At 57.5% G+C, this 15,694-nt stretch overlaps 2 protein-coding genes across 5 annotated transcripts; one reads left to right on the top strand and one right to left on the bottom strand.

The window, feature by feature from the left end:
- Positions 1-55: 55 nt before the first annotated feature.
- LOC129211545 (uncharacterized) lies at positions 56-4,411 on the bottom strand. Of its 4 annotated transcripts, XM_054838795.1 has the most exons (6): positions 4,120-4,411; positions 3,652-4,037; positions 2,862-3,022; positions 2,325-2,457; positions 1,368-1,504; positions 56-1,212 (listed from the first exon to the last, which is right to left on the bottom strand). In XM_054838795.1, the coding sequence occupies exons 1-6, from the start codon at positions 4,268-4,270 to the stop codon at positions 987-989; spliced, it is 1,194 nt and encodes a 397-aa protein (XP_054694770.1). In that variant the 5' UTR covers positions 4,271-4,411; the 3' UTR covers positions 56-986. The 4 variants fall into 4 exon arrangements, with proteins under 4 accessions (XP_054694770.1, XP_054694771.1, XP_054694772.1 ...); XM_054838796.1 differs by lacking the exon at positions 1,368-1,504 and having other exon boundaries at positions 56-705; positions 4,120-4,407; XM_054838797.1 differs by lacking the exon at positions 1,368-1,504 and having other exon boundaries at positions 56-630; positions 4,120-4,404.
- Positions 4,412-4,553: 142 nt separating this feature from the next.
- Positions 4,554-14,794, top strand: CCDC71 (coiled-coil domain containing 71). Its single transcript, XM_054838336.1, has 2 exons — positions 4,554-4,644; positions 7,216-14,794. The coding sequence occupies exon 2, from the start codon at positions 7,277-7,279 to the stop codon at positions 8,465-8,467; it is 1,191 nt and encodes a 396-aa protein (XP_054694311.1). The 5' UTR covers positions 4,554-4,644; positions 7,216-7,276; the 3' UTR covers positions 8,468-14,794.
- The last annotated feature ends 900 nt before the right edge of the window (positions 14,795-15,694 follow it).

Below are 15,694 nucleotides of genomic sequence, written 5' to 3'. Positions count from 1 at the left end.
TTCCACCAAACAGCATGGGCAGAGCCAAGGGCAGGCAGGAAACTCACAACAGAAACAAGCTAGAAAGGTTTGCTTTAAAAACAGGCAGAAGTGACACGGCATTGCTAGCTCTGCCAAGGAAAACACCACAGCACAAACGGCACTTGGGCATGCCACCGGTAACACTGCGCTGACCCCGGCACCCGCTCTGCACCAGCCACCGGTGTGGGAGCAAGAAGGGAGTGTGAACACTGCGTGGCTGCCTGCGTTGCCCCTGCCCCACCAGCCAGGTGGGTGGCTCCCCACCACGCTGCTGAGGAAAGGAAAGCCGTTTCCTCCAGGGATCCCGTCACACAAGCTCCCAGGACACTTCTGCTCAGGCATGGAGGCTCCTGGTAGGACCGAGCGGGTACGTCATGCATCGGAGAGGGGACAGCTCGAAGCAGGAGCCCAGCCTGGGACTTGGCCTGCACGCCAGGGGTGTCCCAGTCCAGAGCCCCTCAGCCCTGTGAGGTGGCATCACTGTCCATCCCACTGCGGGCTCGGGGTGTCTTTCTCCGTGCGGGCCAGGTAGCGGTCGTAGTTCTCCTCACACCTCCTCACGCAGTGCAGGAAATAGTCCTCGTCGGCAATGGCCTCCAGCAGGTCGGTCTGCACCAGGCAAACGTCATACAGCTCTGAGGTGGGAGCGTGCCTGGGGCTGCTGCTGCCCTGCTCCGAAAACACCTGCAGGGAGAGAGCAGTGCACAGAAGCACTCACATCCTCTGCGGGCAGCGGCGCCAGGGCACAAGCGCAGAGCTGGGCAGTGGCGTATGCACCCTGCGGTGCACCCTGCCCTCCTCCTCGGCCAGGCGCCTTCATGCTGGCTGTGGGTCAGTGGCAGAGGGCAGCAGGTCCTGTTTCTGCTCCAGCAGCAGAAGGTGAGGTTTCTCCAGATTTCCCCTCCCTCCCACAAAGCCCCTTTGGCTCAGAACCAGCTTGTCACAAGATGTGGCTGGGCCTCCCCCTAAGGAACGGGCCACACCACACAGCTGGAAGAAAACGGCTCTGCAGAGCAGCCAACCCCAGGTAAACCTCTGCCAACAGCTCTTCCTTTGGCTGCCACAGCCTGTCGCACAGGAGGGAACAGGGACTTCACCTTCTGATCTTTACCATGGCTCTGCTGAAGGCCACCTGGTAATCTGTTTCCATCCCAGTGCTGCTCTGTCACTGACACCAGGGACACCGCAGAGCTGGTGACGCAAGAGGAGGGGAAGCTGGCATGCAACCTACCGATCCTGGCTGCAGGACAGCAAAGTCCCGGCAGTGGGGGTGAGCCCTGCTGGTGAGATGCTCGGCTGCCACCCAGACCCCACTGTGGTCTGCTGCCACCACAACTTGATCCTACCTGTCTGATCCGGTGTGGGGGAACCCCGGGGCTGGCTGCACAGCTGCCCTGAGACAAGCCATGTAGCCTGAGTGACCAGCCGTGCTGGCTACAGATGGCAAAAGAGCGAGCTCCTTGATCAGGGAAACAGCCCGAGGCTGAAATGCAGCAAGTGGAGCTGTGTGAGCCATGCTCCAGCTGCTGCAGACACACAGGCAGCAGCTGCTGCACGCAGGGGCCTCAGGCTCTCAGCAGAGCCGTCCACATTAATTCACGTGAATCAGGCACGGCACGGACCAAAGCTTGCTCCTGACAGGTCTGCTCCGGGCAGCGACAAATCCTGCCACCAGCTACAAATCCACTGAGCTGAGAGCTTGTGTGGAAGGGAATATCCGATGAGCATCCCATCCCTTGCTGCTCCCCGGCTGACCATTAACCAGCTTCTGCAGGTTTCCCCCTCCCCGCGCTGCCCCTCCTGGATGGAAACAGGCAGGGGTTCAGGCTGCCTGTGGAGCTGCAGCTCTTGTTTGAGCATTGACAGCTGTCCAACTGCCAGGTGCATTTCTGTCTGCATAACCATTCCCTTTTCCAACTGTGCTCCACCACAAACACTGCCCTTTCAATTTGATGCCACAGACAAGCCACGGCCGCACGCCGAGGCTGGCTGGCCCGCTGCCATTGCTGCTGCCACTGGAAGCGGGGCTGACTCACCCCAGCGGAGCAGGGGCGCTCGGAAGTGAGCGCAGGCAGCCAGCACCTGCTGTTCTCTGCTGATGGCCCATCTCACCCTCCCCGTGGGCAGCCCCACACATCGCTGCCACCGACACTGGTCACACGGGGTGCAGTGACACCGCGGCTATGCCTTGATTCCCCCTTTGCAGGCTCATGCTCATGCAAAGGGGACAAAACGTGCCCGATGTCATCAGGGACACCCCCCAGCGCAGGCAGCTGGCAACGGAGGGGCCTTCAGCCGCCTACCTGGGGATGAACAATGGTATCCGCATCATCCAGACGGATGTTGTCGTCAATGAAGATGTGGTGAACACCAGGATCATGGGGGTCGATCCACAGAGGCTTCCCACCCCGGGAAGAGAACTGATTTCTGGCCCACCTGAAACAGCAAGTGGGACAAGGAGCAGTCAGGGGAAGGAGAGCACGACAGCTCTCCGGTAAAGGCTGGTCATGCTGCGCTGCAGGCTCAGGGCAACCCTGTGAGCCAGCGAAGCAGGATGGAGACCGTCCTGTCCCTCTGCCTGCTGCTGCCTCCCACGAAAGAGAAGCATTTTGTAGCGAGGTGGCAAATCAGGGGATGTTTGGAGAAAAGTAGGAGGTACACCAGGGGTTGGGACCTGAGGAAAGATGCGAGAGCCCCATCAGGCTGCCCATAGGCAAAATGGGGAGCACGTCAGTAGCAAAGACCTCAAAATCAGGAGCTATCCCAGACTGGGAAAAGCTGGGAGAATCACAGGAGAGGAGAAAATGCCCAATCCACTTCCTCAGTGCTCTGTTTCTCACCAGTCAAAGTGGTCTTGGAAGCCTCCAATTCCCTCAAAGGAGCTGAAGTAGTCATAAAGCTTTCTTCCATCTTCCCGGGTGGCCAGCCGCTCTGCTCCCCTTGTCAGCACCACCTCTCGCTTGCTACAGCGTATCTGGCCAGGGGTGAGGTCCACAGGGAGCTGCAGGACCACAGAAAGCAGGAGAGGAAAGGTTTCTGAAGCAGACAGGTTGTTTCATGCCTTGACAGAGACAACAAGCAGCAGGGTGGAGACTCCCCACCACCGCAGCGTGGGAGGACAGCACTGGGGAGAAGACAAGAGGAGGTGTAACCTCCAAACCAAAAGTCATCCCCTTCCCTGGGATAGAAAGGAATGACCTCATAACCGCACTTGCCCCTGTTCCAATCTCTGTTCCCTGTCAACACTCTGAGGAACAACTGAAGCAGCTTCTGAAGCTCGTTCCCAGCATTCCTGCCTGGTGTGCTGCCAGGGGCAGAGCACGGCTGCGATCAGATCTGGGCCAGGGAGTCCTGCTCTGCTGCAGCGGCCCCTCTCCGGGAGAAGGGATGCTCTGTCCAACGCGGGACACCCCAAGAGGAGACATTTCCCACGCAGGATCTGCACGCAGACGTGCTCCCCCCAGCTAACAGCTTCATCTCAAGAAGCTGGCTGTAATTCCCCTCCGCAGAAGCCAGTGCATCTAAAAGCAGGCTGGCTAAGTGGTTTGAGAGCAGCCTGGCACGGGGAGCTCCGTGCAGGCTGTCTGGCTGCCCTCCTCCAGCACGCCGGGCCCTCAGGGTGCCACTCACCGCCACATCCCGCAGGGCAGGGAACTGGGGGTGCTGCCCGGCCAGGGCACAGCTAACGGCCCGGAGGGCACGGGGCAGGTCTGTGCCGAAGGTCCTGAAGACGACGGCGAATGCTCTCCCCTCCCGGTGCAGGGTGTCCAGGAGGCGGAAGAAGGCGGGCAGGATCAGGTGGTAGCGCTTGCTCGGTTCCCCCTGTACCGAGAACACGTCGTGCTGCCGGCCCGGCCACTCCAGCAGCTGCAGGTGGTGGGCGTGGAGGCCGCCGAAGCACCGGCCCGGGCCGGCCTCGGTGAAAGCGGGGTCCCGGCCGTGGCGGCTGTAGTAGCTGAAGGAGTCGGGACACGGGGGGCGCAGGGAGGGCCGGTCGCTCGCCCACTGCCACTCTCCTGCAAGAGAGGAGGGTGCTCAGCCGCCGCCGCCCCCCCCGTCGCTCGCTCGGCCCCCGCAGGCCCCGGCCCCGGCGCTCACCGGCGGCCCCGGCGCGGCCCCAGGTGACGGTGCTGAGGAAGGTGTTGAGCGCCGCCCGCGGGCCCTGCCCCGACACCGCGTCCGCTGCCACCACCGTGTTGTTCAGGTCCACGTGTAGCACCAGCCGCCGCCGCCCGGCCCCGCCGCTCATCGCCCCGGAACCGGCCCCGCCACCGGAACCGGCCCCGGCAGCGCCGCCGTTACCTGGAAACGGCACCGCTTCCGCTTGCGCCGCTTCCGCCGGCCGGCGCCCCCTGCCGGCCCGGGCCTGCGCCGCGGGGCACCGCCCGCCACCGGCGCCCCGACCGCCGTTGCCATGGACACCGCGAACGCGGCGGGGGGCGGGGGCGTGGCCTGGGCAACGTGGGTGGGGGCGTGGCCGAACCCGCTTCGTGGGGTGGGCGTGGCCTCGGTCCGCGGAAGAGAGCCGGAAGCGGAAGTGGACGGTGCTTCCGGCGCTCCGCGGGCGGCCATGTTGGAGCGGCGGTAGCAGCGCAACGGCGGGTGCGGGTCTGGCGGCGGCCGGTAGGTTGGGGCCGGCGGTGCCCGGGCCCCGCGCTCCCGGGCGAGGGCGCTGCCGAGCCACCCGGCGGGGCGGCCCCCGGGCGCTGGAGGCGGAGCCGCGGCGCTGAGGGCCCCGCCTCGGCCCCCGCCCCCCCGGGCCCGGGAGCCGGCGCGGGCCGAGCGGGGGGGCCGCACCCGCTGTCTGCACCAATCACCTCCCCGCAGCCCCGTAGGGAGGGCACCGGCCCCGGGCGGCTCTCCCCGCCCTGGGGTCCCTCCGGCCGGCGGGCCGAGGGCGCCCGCTGGTCCCTCCTTGCCGGGCCGAGCCTGGGGGGGAGGGGGCGTTTGCGAGGGGATCGAGGGACGGACGCTCGGGAAGGGACATCTCCTCCACCGAACGGTGGAGCAGGAGGAGAGGCTGACCCGGGGGGCCGCCCGCCCCGGCGGCCCCCGCCGAGCCCTCCTTGGGTCTCCCCGCCAGCCTCCATCTGCACAGTCTGCTCCAGCTCCGCGCCCTGGCCCTGCCAGCAGCCGTCTTGCCGCTCCGGTGCAGCCGGAGAAGCACTGCAGAGCCCTTTCCTCGAGCTCCGTGCCTGGACAGCTGGGCCTCTAAACCCGCACTGGCATCGCTCAAGTATTGCGTGAGGGTCCTGCCAGCGCTTTGCAGCGGGAGCGCTGCTGGCCTGTGGCCCTGTGGCACTTTAGCCAGAGCATGTCCCCCAGTAGCGTGTCAAGCGAGGGGAACTTGCTGTCGGGTGGACATACTGTCTGGGGGTGTGCCTGCTTGTGGCCAGCTTTCCTCCTCCGACTTTCACAAAACAAGACTGAGCGAATCGATGTTGAGATGTTCTGTTCCTGATGAGATGTCACAGCCTCTCCGTTCAACATCAGAATACCCCATAGGATGTCCCAGCTGTTCCTGGGCTTGCTGCAGCCTGAAGATGATCCATTTTGCAGCCTGCTGAGCGCATGTTGTTACTTGTGCTTCTCCATTGGTTTCTCCCTCTCTACCAGATCAGGATTAAGCTTTACATCCTTGCTGGCTTTGCTGTGCCTGCTACCTACCGCTTGTTCACTTTGGAGGCGGCAAATCTCACCGCTGGCCGATGACGCTGGCCGCAGCTCTGTCGGAGCACTTGCCTGCCTGCCTCCCCTGCTCCGTGGGAGATCCCCCGCCTGTCGCAGAACAACTGCATTATCCTCCTCCAAATCCCTCTTCTGCTGTGACGTCTGCAGAACACTTGACTGAGATTAGTCTGTCATGTGGAGGCTCTTACACCCCCCCCTCCCCGCTGACCTGTGCTTCCCGTTCTGCGGCTGCTTTTGGCTTGAGTCTCTTCCCTGCTTGTGCAGCCAGCAGCAGCGTGGGCATCAGGCTGGGGCCGGCACTCCTGGGCTCTGGCGTTGCGGTGGAACCGGAGTTCTGGGAGGAACATCGGACATGAGTAGTTCCTTGCTCTGCCTGCTCAGGCGCTAACTCTTCCATCACAGCTTTCTTGCTTGCGCACTGCCCTCTCTGTTAGTGTCTCCGACATCTTCCACATTTCCCTGAAAAGGATTTTTCACTGAATCCTCCTTATTTTGAGAGGTATCAATGATGCTAAAGATTCTATAACTTCTCGGTGCAGCATCCACCTGCAGAGCTGGTGAGGTCGCCAGCTCAGCGTGAGAGGATTGGAGTTCTCCCGGGTTCATCACAAAGTCCTGCCTGGACTGCTCTTCAGTGCCTATTTTTTTTTATTATTTAAAGCAATGACTAGTACTTTTGTACTAGACAGCTGTGTAGTGCCCCAAACATGATCCCATTATTGTCCCTCAGGCCATTGTACGCTTGGCCCCGGTGATGTGTGTTTCCTTCATGCCGCCCTGCTTGAATTTCCTGCTTCCTCCTCACTTGGCAGTGAGTGCCCTTGGATCAACACCAGTTTGCTGCGACAGCAAGTTGCAGGCCGTTGTTCAAACAAGAGAACAGCAAGGAGCGGTGTTGCCTTGCCACAGCATTTGGCATCAATGAAGCACAACTGAAGTAGCCTCCAGCTCTGCTGTCAGGTCTTCAGGAGGATGATGCCACTTTGGCAGGGACTCAGAATCAATTTTTGAGCAGAATCAGTTAGGAAGCTGGAAAATTGAATGTGACGCTGGGATAGATTTGAGGTGCTCAGGCTGCTTAGTGTTGAGATGGCTGGATCGTGCACAGGGAGAGGATTCAATGAAGGGCTGCTTTACCAAGGGAAAATGAGATCTGGTTACCTGAAGCTGGGATGTGTCAGATTCAGACTGGAAATGAACTGCAGATTTCACTGAGAAATTGGAACCCTTTCATTGGAACTCTTCATCTTGGGATGGGTTGGTTGGGATTGCCTGAAATCTTTGTTTAGGTTTGAGGATATTTCTGCGAGAGATGTTTTAGTTTTACTTCAGAGATAAATCAGTGATGGGATTTTCTTGATGATGCTTCTAACTTGGGTTATGCCCAGAATCTAACCCAATGTTCGAGTAGCCATGCCTGGGCCTAATGGTTTCAGATCCCTGCTTAAAAATGCAAGGTGATTTCAGTTGCTGTAAGCTAACTATCTTCTCTCTCCTTTTGAGGTGTCAAGGGTTGTTTTTCCAGTAATTTGGACCTTTTTGAAGTGCCCGCTTGCCTAATGCCATGAATATTGCAGTGAACAATGTGGAAGAAAAAGCTGTCCATTCCTGGTCGAGAATTTCCTCTGCAGGACAGAAAGTGCTGGAGGAAGCCCTCCGAGTCTTCAACCCGATGTCCAAGGACCTTTCGGACACAGAGACCCAGCTGGTGGCCTTCATTCAGGGCCTGAAGGAGGAGGGCTACCAGCCCACAATTCTGAGGAGTAAGGATGTGTATGGGTACAGCTCGTGCACGGCAGACACACCTAGTCAGACAAAAGAGAGCACAACCACACAACCCAATGCTGCTGAGTCTGCTAAGAGTCCGGCTAGAAACACCACAGCCGTGGCAAAGGTGTCTGCTTCGCCGACCAGTGTTTCGGTGAACTCTTCGAAAGTCTCCACTCAGCCTGTCCCTAAAGGGGATTCCACAAATCTCCTCTTGAGCTCCTTGAAGCAGACAAGATCCGGCACGTCCAAGGCCGCGGCAGTGGGCTTCCCTGCGAGCATGTATCCTGATGTATATCCAGCCATGAGACTGTCAGTGGTTCTGGAAGCTCTGGTGCCGCTGAAAACTACCACATCCCGTTTGGAGTCCAAGTACACACAAGGGCGTCTTGGGATCTCACCCTCGGACCTTAAACTCCTCAAGGCTTCGAGTCCGTCGAGGCAGTTTTCTTCAGGCAAGAGCACTAAAATAACAGAAGGTAAGGGGTACAAGCGTTTGATAAAGAAAGCACCGGATACTGCCACCCTTGCTTTAAATCTTCTGAAGGGACCAAAGGGTGGAGTGCTGCAGGAGAGCAATGCTTGCAAAGCCTCGGGAGTCCTCAACGGGAGAGTCACAGGCAGCTCTTCCCAGGGCTGCACCACAGCACCGCAGTCCAAGACCTTGAAAATCAAAGATAAGGAACCTCTGGTGGGAAAAACAGAGTGGAAGGACAGCAGCACTCGCCGGGAGAGTGTTGGGCAGAAGAGGAGAAGAGCTACGGAGGTAAGAGAAGCACCGCAGAGGAAGAAAGCAAATACCATTCCAGTCCAAAATAAATCTCGACGGGCTCAGAGCACTTTGAACCTGCTGAAATTCCAGGCCATCAAGGTGGGCAACTCGTCTTCTGACGACGAAGTAAGGAGGAGAGCACAGAAGATTCTTAGGGTCAACCTGTCTCCTGTGATCCGAATTCAGCCCTTGTCCCACTCTCACAGTGTCCCCTGAGTTTCTTCACTTTGTCACTTTTTTTTTGTAAGTAAGTAAATACGAGCCTGGCACCAGAGCATGGAGAAGTTTAAGAGCGACTCTGGATCTCTGGTGCCTGGTGACGATACGTCGACTAACCTGCAGACGGAGCAGCCTGCTCTCGTGCTGTTTCTGCCTGTCTACCACTGCTATGCAGAACTGACTGCAGAACTACAAAAACCTGTTCGGGAACGTGGGACAGTGACTCTCGCCTGTGGCGAGCCAAGCAGGTCGGAGGGCTCGCTTCCCACGGGCGCTCTTCTGAGCATGGCAGGCTGCGCTCTTGTGCAGGGGGAGAACACAGGACTTTCTCATGACATTGATGCACTGTGATATTGCTCTTTTTCAAGCTGTACATTTACTGGTTTTATTTTGATCAAATTTTATAACTTTATTATCTATATATCTATATATCCATATATGTGCATATGGCCCAGGAACTGTGGGAAGATGCACTTCTTCCATCCCTCTGGGATTGGGTTCGATAGCTTTTGTTCCCCCCTCCCCTTCAGCCAGTCTTTTGTTGAAAGGTGCCAGGATTTCTTTGTGACTCAGTGTTGTGACAGTCTGTTCTGGGCTCTCTTGAGCAGCTCAGAGGCAGGCAGAGTTATAGCCACTTGTTCGTCTCCAGAAATGCCAAGCAATTTGGAGAATTACCAGCTGATAGTTGACTATAGTTTTAATCATATTTTTGGTATTACCTCTGCATAAGAGTGGAGGAGTGTTATGGGGCTGTTGCCTGTGAGTCTGCCTGATGTCTCTAGGTGCCTCCTCTGTTCGTTGGTAGCAGAAGCTCTGAACTCATGGTAGGGTTTGCCTCCAAAGAGTGATTCCTTCTCAGCACCCAGTATCACTCCGCTCTCCCATGCCCCAGGTGCAAACGTAGAACGTGAACTGTGACTGTTAGAGCTGAAGGGCTGGAGTTAATAAGAATTGCATAAAGTGTCCTGCCCACCACGTAACTGCTTTGCTTTTGCTGGATGTTTCAGGAGCAGGTTCTAAGTGCTGGTGGAGAAGACACAGACTGTGTTTGAATGTGTTAGATACATCTTGCCAGTCCCAGAGCTCAGTGGGGTATTTGAGCCTGAATTAAAGCAGAAAAGCGGAAGGGTTGACAGGATATATGCCAGCAACTTAAACACAGAGCGTTTCTTTCTGTCAATTTGTGGGGGTGAAGCAGTAGGAGGGGAGATCAGCACTGTGTTGCGATGGGTGACGGCTTTGCTGTGCCGGCTGGGATGTTGTGAGGAGGTGTGTGGCAGGTGTGAAAGCTCCCGGAGCACAGGCTCTGCCGGTCCCCAGGAGGCACTACGGAACCACTGCAGCCGGCTGCATTAGCCTTCCTGCGCCAGGGACACGCTGTCGGATGGGAATGCAGACTGTGCGCTGGCGGAGGTCGGGTCTGCTCTCTGCAGGGAGGGATCTGCAAGCTCCAGGAGAAACACCACGTTGGAGCGGTCGGTGCTGCGGCTGTCACCTTGGAGGGATGGCCTCTGATGATCTCTGTTGGGATACTGCAAAAGCAGAACCTGGCAGCTTGGGGACAGGGAGCAGTGTCTGGCCAGGCATGGGGCTGGCGCTACACTGCCGTACGTTCACATCTCTGCAGCAGTGGGCTGATAATCCACTCATTCTCTTACTAGCTCAAAATATCAGTTTCTGACCTAGTAATCTCTGTGGACATTGGCTGAAGGGATGAGCTCCCCAGGGAAGCCCCATCTCCTTATGTTTCAGCCCCTCCCTAGCACCTGGCTGGATTTCAGCGCTTTGTAAAAGGGGTCAGTGTCTGATCCCCAGCTCAGAGAGGAAAACTGTGGCTTGGAGAGCAGAGAGGAGGTTCATGATGGAGTGAGAGGACAGGGAAGCTGGGCATCCTGAGGCACAGCCGGGGTTCTCCCTCCTCACCCAGGTAGAGCAGAGTGGAGGTTCTCTCTTGGGGGCTGATTGCAGGCTCTGAATCACATGCTCTGGTTCTGCGTGGTTTTACTATGTGTATCTGAGCTGCTGTCAGAGATCATAACTTGCAGTGTTTGAGACTGACCTGTGAATGCCGCTGGTTGGCTGCAGAGGAGGAGGAGGAAATATTTTCTTCTGCTTCTGTGTTTTAAAATGCCCTGGCAGAGAGTTCCCTGTCCTGACAAGATGCTGGATGAAGAGGGACCCTCCATCACTGTTAATCAGCCAAAAATTGCTTTGTACCTTTTGTTCCCATCCTTCAGACCTTTCTCATTCCCACGCTCTGAAATGCCAGGTCTGGAAGTCTTGCACTGGAGTTTCTCTTTTTGGCTGTTTCCCGAGGAGGACTCTGAACTCCTGCCTGTGGTATCGCTGCCTGACAGGCTGTTCGGCAGCTTCCCCTGTTCCCAGCCCCATATAAGGGCACCGAGAGCTGTCTCTGGAGCCTCTTCTTGCGGCGCAGACATCCCAGCTGAGCGCCTGGCCTCCGGTGGGAAAAACAACTGTGCATCAACAAGGCTGAATTTGGGTTGAGGTTGCTTTTTCTTCAGCCTGAGCGGGAAGCTGAGCACCTGAGGCGAGCTTATCAGGCCACATCCCTCCTCTTCATTGCGTTTCTTCCCCCTGCTGCGCTACTGCCTGCCTCCCCACTCTTCTCTGTCACCTCTCGTCTTTCCCAGCTTGGGTCTTTGCTAGTCAAGGACTTGGCTTGTACTGTTGCTTAACACATCCAGCAGAACATACTGCCTTAGTGCTGTCCTGCCTTTCCAGGCACTGAGCTGAGTTTTGTGAATGCTTGGTGGCAATGGCTTGTCCGGTGTCCTTCCCAGGCCACCAGCAAGAGGTCTTCTGCTCTGCAGGGAGAGGCAAGCGTTAGGAACGCTTCTGTGTCGCTGAGGCTCCTGCCAGGGAAGCGAGCACCCCGTAGCTCTGTCCTCAGGGACTTGCCCATCATCAGTCCAGTCTCTGCCAGCTCCTCTGCACATCTCTGACAGACTGCAGGGCCCCTGAGCTCCTGGGCAGCACTGGACCTCGATTCTCTGCCCTCCTGATGTCTCCTCTTTCCCCTTGCAGGTGATTTGGGAACTTGACCAGAAGGATTGCAGCTTGTTATTCACAGAGGGGCTTTACAGCCCCTGGTGCCAATGTCGGCAACTGCTGCCTGCAGCTGTTTCCCAGGGGGTCTGGTGCTGGCAGCCGAGGTGCTTGCAGCCTGTTGGTGGTTGGCTCCGCCGTCCTTCGTCTCATGGCCAGGTGCAGGTGGTCCTGGTGTCCCAGGCCTTCCATGCCGATGTGCAGGAGGCTGCAGAAGGGGCTGTGCTGTGGACACTGCTGTCTGGTGTTTAGGGAAGATGTGAAGGGTTCGATCAACCCAGACCTGCCTAAGACCTGATCTAACAAGAGATCTCCCTCTGGAGGTCCCTTCCACCCCATGTTATTCTGTGACAGCAGAGTAACACTTGCCTTCCAGGGATCTGTGCAGCCATAACAGGCAGGGCAGACAGAAGTGCGTTGCCTGGAGTGCTGTGGTCTCTGCTGAGCGTGCTGTATGAGGTTTGTTCAGACCTGTTTCTGTATTAGTCACTTTGAATTCATCCAAGTGCCTAACCTGGCCTATGCTGTTCCTGGGCACCATGACAGCCGAGAGCTTTGGAGACTCTTAGGAATGCTTTTACCGCATGGATTTGTGCCACTGTCACTTCTAGAAATGATTCAGCCAGCTGTCAAAGGGCTGATCTTCCGCCTGATTTTGTGGAAATCATTGCTCCCTTTATTCAGCTGCCAAGAAGCAAGAGTTTATGCTTCGCCTCCACCAGTCAAGGTCCTAGAGCTTCCTGTGTGCTTCACATGTCCGTCAGCAAGGTCCGTGGGGAGAGCAGCTTGTCCCGCAGGCAGCTGAAGGGGAAGCTGACATCAGATACCAGTCGAAACCACATTGTTAATTGGTAGAAATGTTTTGAACCTCATGTCCACTGTGATCAGATTTCACCTTCTGCCACTACTTTCAGTTGGAGAAGTTTCTCCTTGGCCTCATCCCTGCAAGCCATGTAGCGCGGTGCTTCCAAACTCTTTGCCTCCCTCCCCCTGCAGAGCCAGCTGCCATAGCAATCCTTGTACAGAATTTCTTAAGCACTTTTCTGCAAAATAAGAAGGGATTATTTTGTTACTCCTGTTTTGTAGCCCACTGGTGGTATTTCAGTGTGAGGAGGAGGTGTGCTTTGTGGAGCGTTGTGAGTACTTGCATAGCTGGATACTTGTGACTTGTGCTGTGTTCATGGCCAGACCTTGCCAGCATGTTGGGGGCTGCAGCCACTCCAGCGGCTCTCCCCTCCTTGGGTCCGAGCTCCCTGCCCTGCCTGGGAGCTGGGCCTTTGGCCACAGCACAAGTGACACGTGGGGATGGTGAGCAGGTTTGTCTCTTGGCTGCAGCTGGACAGCTTCCCGTGCAGGTTTAGGTGGGAGGATCCTTGTTTCGGTTGTGGTTGGCAGGGTTGGTGCCGAGCTGTGTGGAGCCCCTGCCGCTCAGGCAGCTGGGTTGGTTCGTGTGGAAGTGACAGTTTCTGTTTCGGTCTTCAAAATGGCACTGGCCCATTTGCTCCTGTGGTCAGATGGGGATGGCTTTCTGAGAGCTGAGGTGGCCTGAGGAGAGGACAGCTGTTCTGGGGCACCTCACACCTTCCTGACGGTGCTGCAGCCCTTGGCTTTGCAAGCTGGGTGGGCTGGCACCATCCATGGAGAGAGGCAGCAGGGCAGGTTGCTCCCAGGCCCTTGCATTTGGGGCTCTGTACTGGAGAGCACCGTGCTCGGGTTTCCCTCTCCTCGCAGCCTGCTCCTGCCTGGAGCTGTGTGCCATTAGGAGGGTGCCAGGTGCCTCGCTGGCTGGTGGAGCAGAGACCTTGTCCCAGAAGGCAGGAGAGACAGTCCCGAGTGTTGCGTGAACCCTGTCTGTAGATGTGACTCTGCTAGCGCTCACAGCTTGGCCAGCTGCTGTCTCCAAAGCCGTGGTGCTGAGGCCAGACCTCTCAGTTTGCTTAGGAAGACTGAGCAAGTCTAGTGAAAAAGCGAGAATCTGGGATTAGAGGAAACCAAAGACACCGGCAGCGCCTGGCTGGCCAGCTTCTACTTCTGCTGCAGGAGATCTGCAAACAGAGGAGCCAGGTCTGCGGCATACCGCTAGCACTTCCTCCGCTCTGCCCCTGCCCAGCTGACAGAGCCTGTCCTCCCCTGTCCAGCGGCACCTCACAGGCACTGGTGCTGCAGGCTCTGGGGCACGGGTGAGGGGGTGCCCTTTTGGAGCAGGTGCCCCTCTGAACCCTTGGTTTCCATCCTTCACCGGTTGCACAAACCGGCCCTGCTCGGGTGGCCAGGGGGAAGGTAACCCGCTCCCCGGCCCTCATGGTGCGTGCTGACTTGTACCCTCTGGATGCCCTCACGGGATAGCGCTTCCTCCAGTGAGCATCCGAAATACCTTCCCCTGCGGGGACAATTAGGCCTTGCCCCGGGGAGTCCCTTAAAGGCCTTATTATCGTCTGGGACTCTCTCCTTGTTGTCTTAATTAGCCCTTTCCGTTCCTGTTGCTACAGGCAGCCCCTGTGAGAGTCTGGTGATTCCCACAGCCACAGTCAGGCATGCGGTGCTGTTGTAAAAGAGAAGGTGCTGTAAAGCCACCCCCAGAAATACCTCCCCTCCTGCCGCTGCTCTGCCTGGGACCCGATGGGACGAAACACATGTCGGCATTTGTGGCGGGGGAGGCGCGGTGTGTGAGGCCATTCCCTCCTGGTTCCCAGCACAGCGCTCCCAGGGAATGTCATTTCCCGAGCAGAGACACAGCAGGCACTCTGAGGGACGCGGGGGCTCTGGGTGGGCAGTGCCCAGCCCCTCACACTTGTCTCTGCCTACCGTCATCTCTAAGACAGCCGTCTCCGTGCCGCAGCGTGACCGACCTGCTCCGGCTGGGACCGGTGCTGCCAGCTCAGCTGCGTGCATCCCGTGACAGCCGGGGAGCAGCGACTGCAGCCCACGGGAGGGCGAGTAACAAACTTTTGTACGATGAATTTACAACAACTGACCATCTTGTTCTTGAGTGAACTTTTTACTGTTTCATTTGTTTGTGTAGAATGTTTCCGAAGCTATATTAATATTTAATGTTTAATATGAGGCTGGGCTGTTCCACACTCAGTGTTGTATATTTTGGAATGGCATTGTTTAGTGAAAAGACAGAGTTGGTATTATTCTGCTCTTCGGAGGGAATGGGACAAAAACCAGACTGTCTTTTTTCTTAAATGAAGTGAACTTTTTGTTATGAAGTCCTAGCAGGTGTCCAGCCCTTGAGTAAAATGGTGCTCAGAACCGCCCAGTGTGTCCAGCTTTTGTTTGGGAACCAACAGACTGCTCCTCCTGGCCCCGCGTGAGCTCTGTGGAATGGCGTCTTCCCCTCAGTTCCCCCCAGTGAGGTTTGGGGTTACACAAGCCCCATTAAAGAATGCCTGGCTTGGGATGGGAAATGCTCCCAATGAGTGTCACTAGTGCTGAACTGGTGTAAACTGGCATAAATCTGCATTCCAGGTTAGTTCCTAGAGATCTGCCGGGTCGGTGCTGCGCTGGCAGGCGTTCTGCCAGCTCCTGCCTGCCTGCCCACCCACCGGCCAGCTTCTCTCTGGACCTGCCTGTTCTGCAGCCGGGACTGCGGGGCCAGCTAATTCCCCAGAAATGGTGTCGTTCACCTGCGTGTGATCCAGATCCAGTTTGTGCCGCGGGGCTGTCAGTGCACTGACCCGGCACTGACAGTGGTGGGACCCTGGCCCCAGGCAGACACCAGCTCCAGTGCTGGCACTCAGTCCTCGGTAAGGGAAATGGTTAAGTGGTTCTCCCGCTTGCTAAGGATGTGCAGGGAAGCGTTGGCCGCCCACTGAGCACACTGAAGTCGTTCCAAGCGGGGCTGGCCAGGCATGAGAGGCTGCCCTGGGAGCTCAGAGGCTCTGCTGAGGCTTGGGGGGCCCCTCCTCTGCATGCCCCAAAGTGGTGAGTGCTGCCGGTTCCCTCTGAGCCGTTCGGTCTGCTGCTGATGGCGAAAGTGATCGCTGCTGAAAGGTGGTGGGGGAGCTGAGGCTGTGGGTGCCCGAGGGAGCAGGGGGTGCTCAGCAGCTTTGAAACACTGGTGACGGAGGGCTGTGGCAGAGCTGCTGGCAGATCTCCGGCCAGCAGGGCTGCCCCCAGACATTTCATCTCCCCGGGCAGACACAGGCCACC

This window comes from Grus americana, chromosome 11, assembly GCF_028858705.1.
Source record: "Grus americana isolate bGruAme1 chromosome 11, bGruAme1.mat, whole genome shotgun sequence".
NCBI classification, from domain to species: domain Eukaryota; kingdom Metazoa; phylum Chordata; class Aves; order Gruiformes; family Gruidae; genus Grus; species Grus americana.
Note: the sequence above shows the minus strand (reverse complement) of the source record. Positions and strands in the feature narration are given on the sequence as shown.

Bases quoted from the DNA above. Each gene is read 5' to 3' on its own strand.
- LOC129211545 (XM_054838795.1), bottom strand. From the start codon at position 4,270: ATGAGCGGCGGGGCCGGGCGGCGGCGGCTGGTGCTACACGTGGACCTG. The intron at 4,038-4,119 runs GTGAGCGCCGGG...CCTCTCTTGCAG, and splicing joins GGGCCGCGCCGGGGCCGCCG to GAGAGTGGCAGTGGGCGAGC. The intron at 1,505-2,324 runs GTAGGCGGCTGA...GCTGCATTTCAG, and splicing joins ATACCATTGTTCATCCCCAG to CCTCGGGCTGTTTCCCTGAT.
- CCDC71 (XM_054838336.1), top strand. From the start codon at position 7,277: ATGAATATTGCAGTGAACAATGTGGAAGAAAAAGCTGTCCATTCCTGG.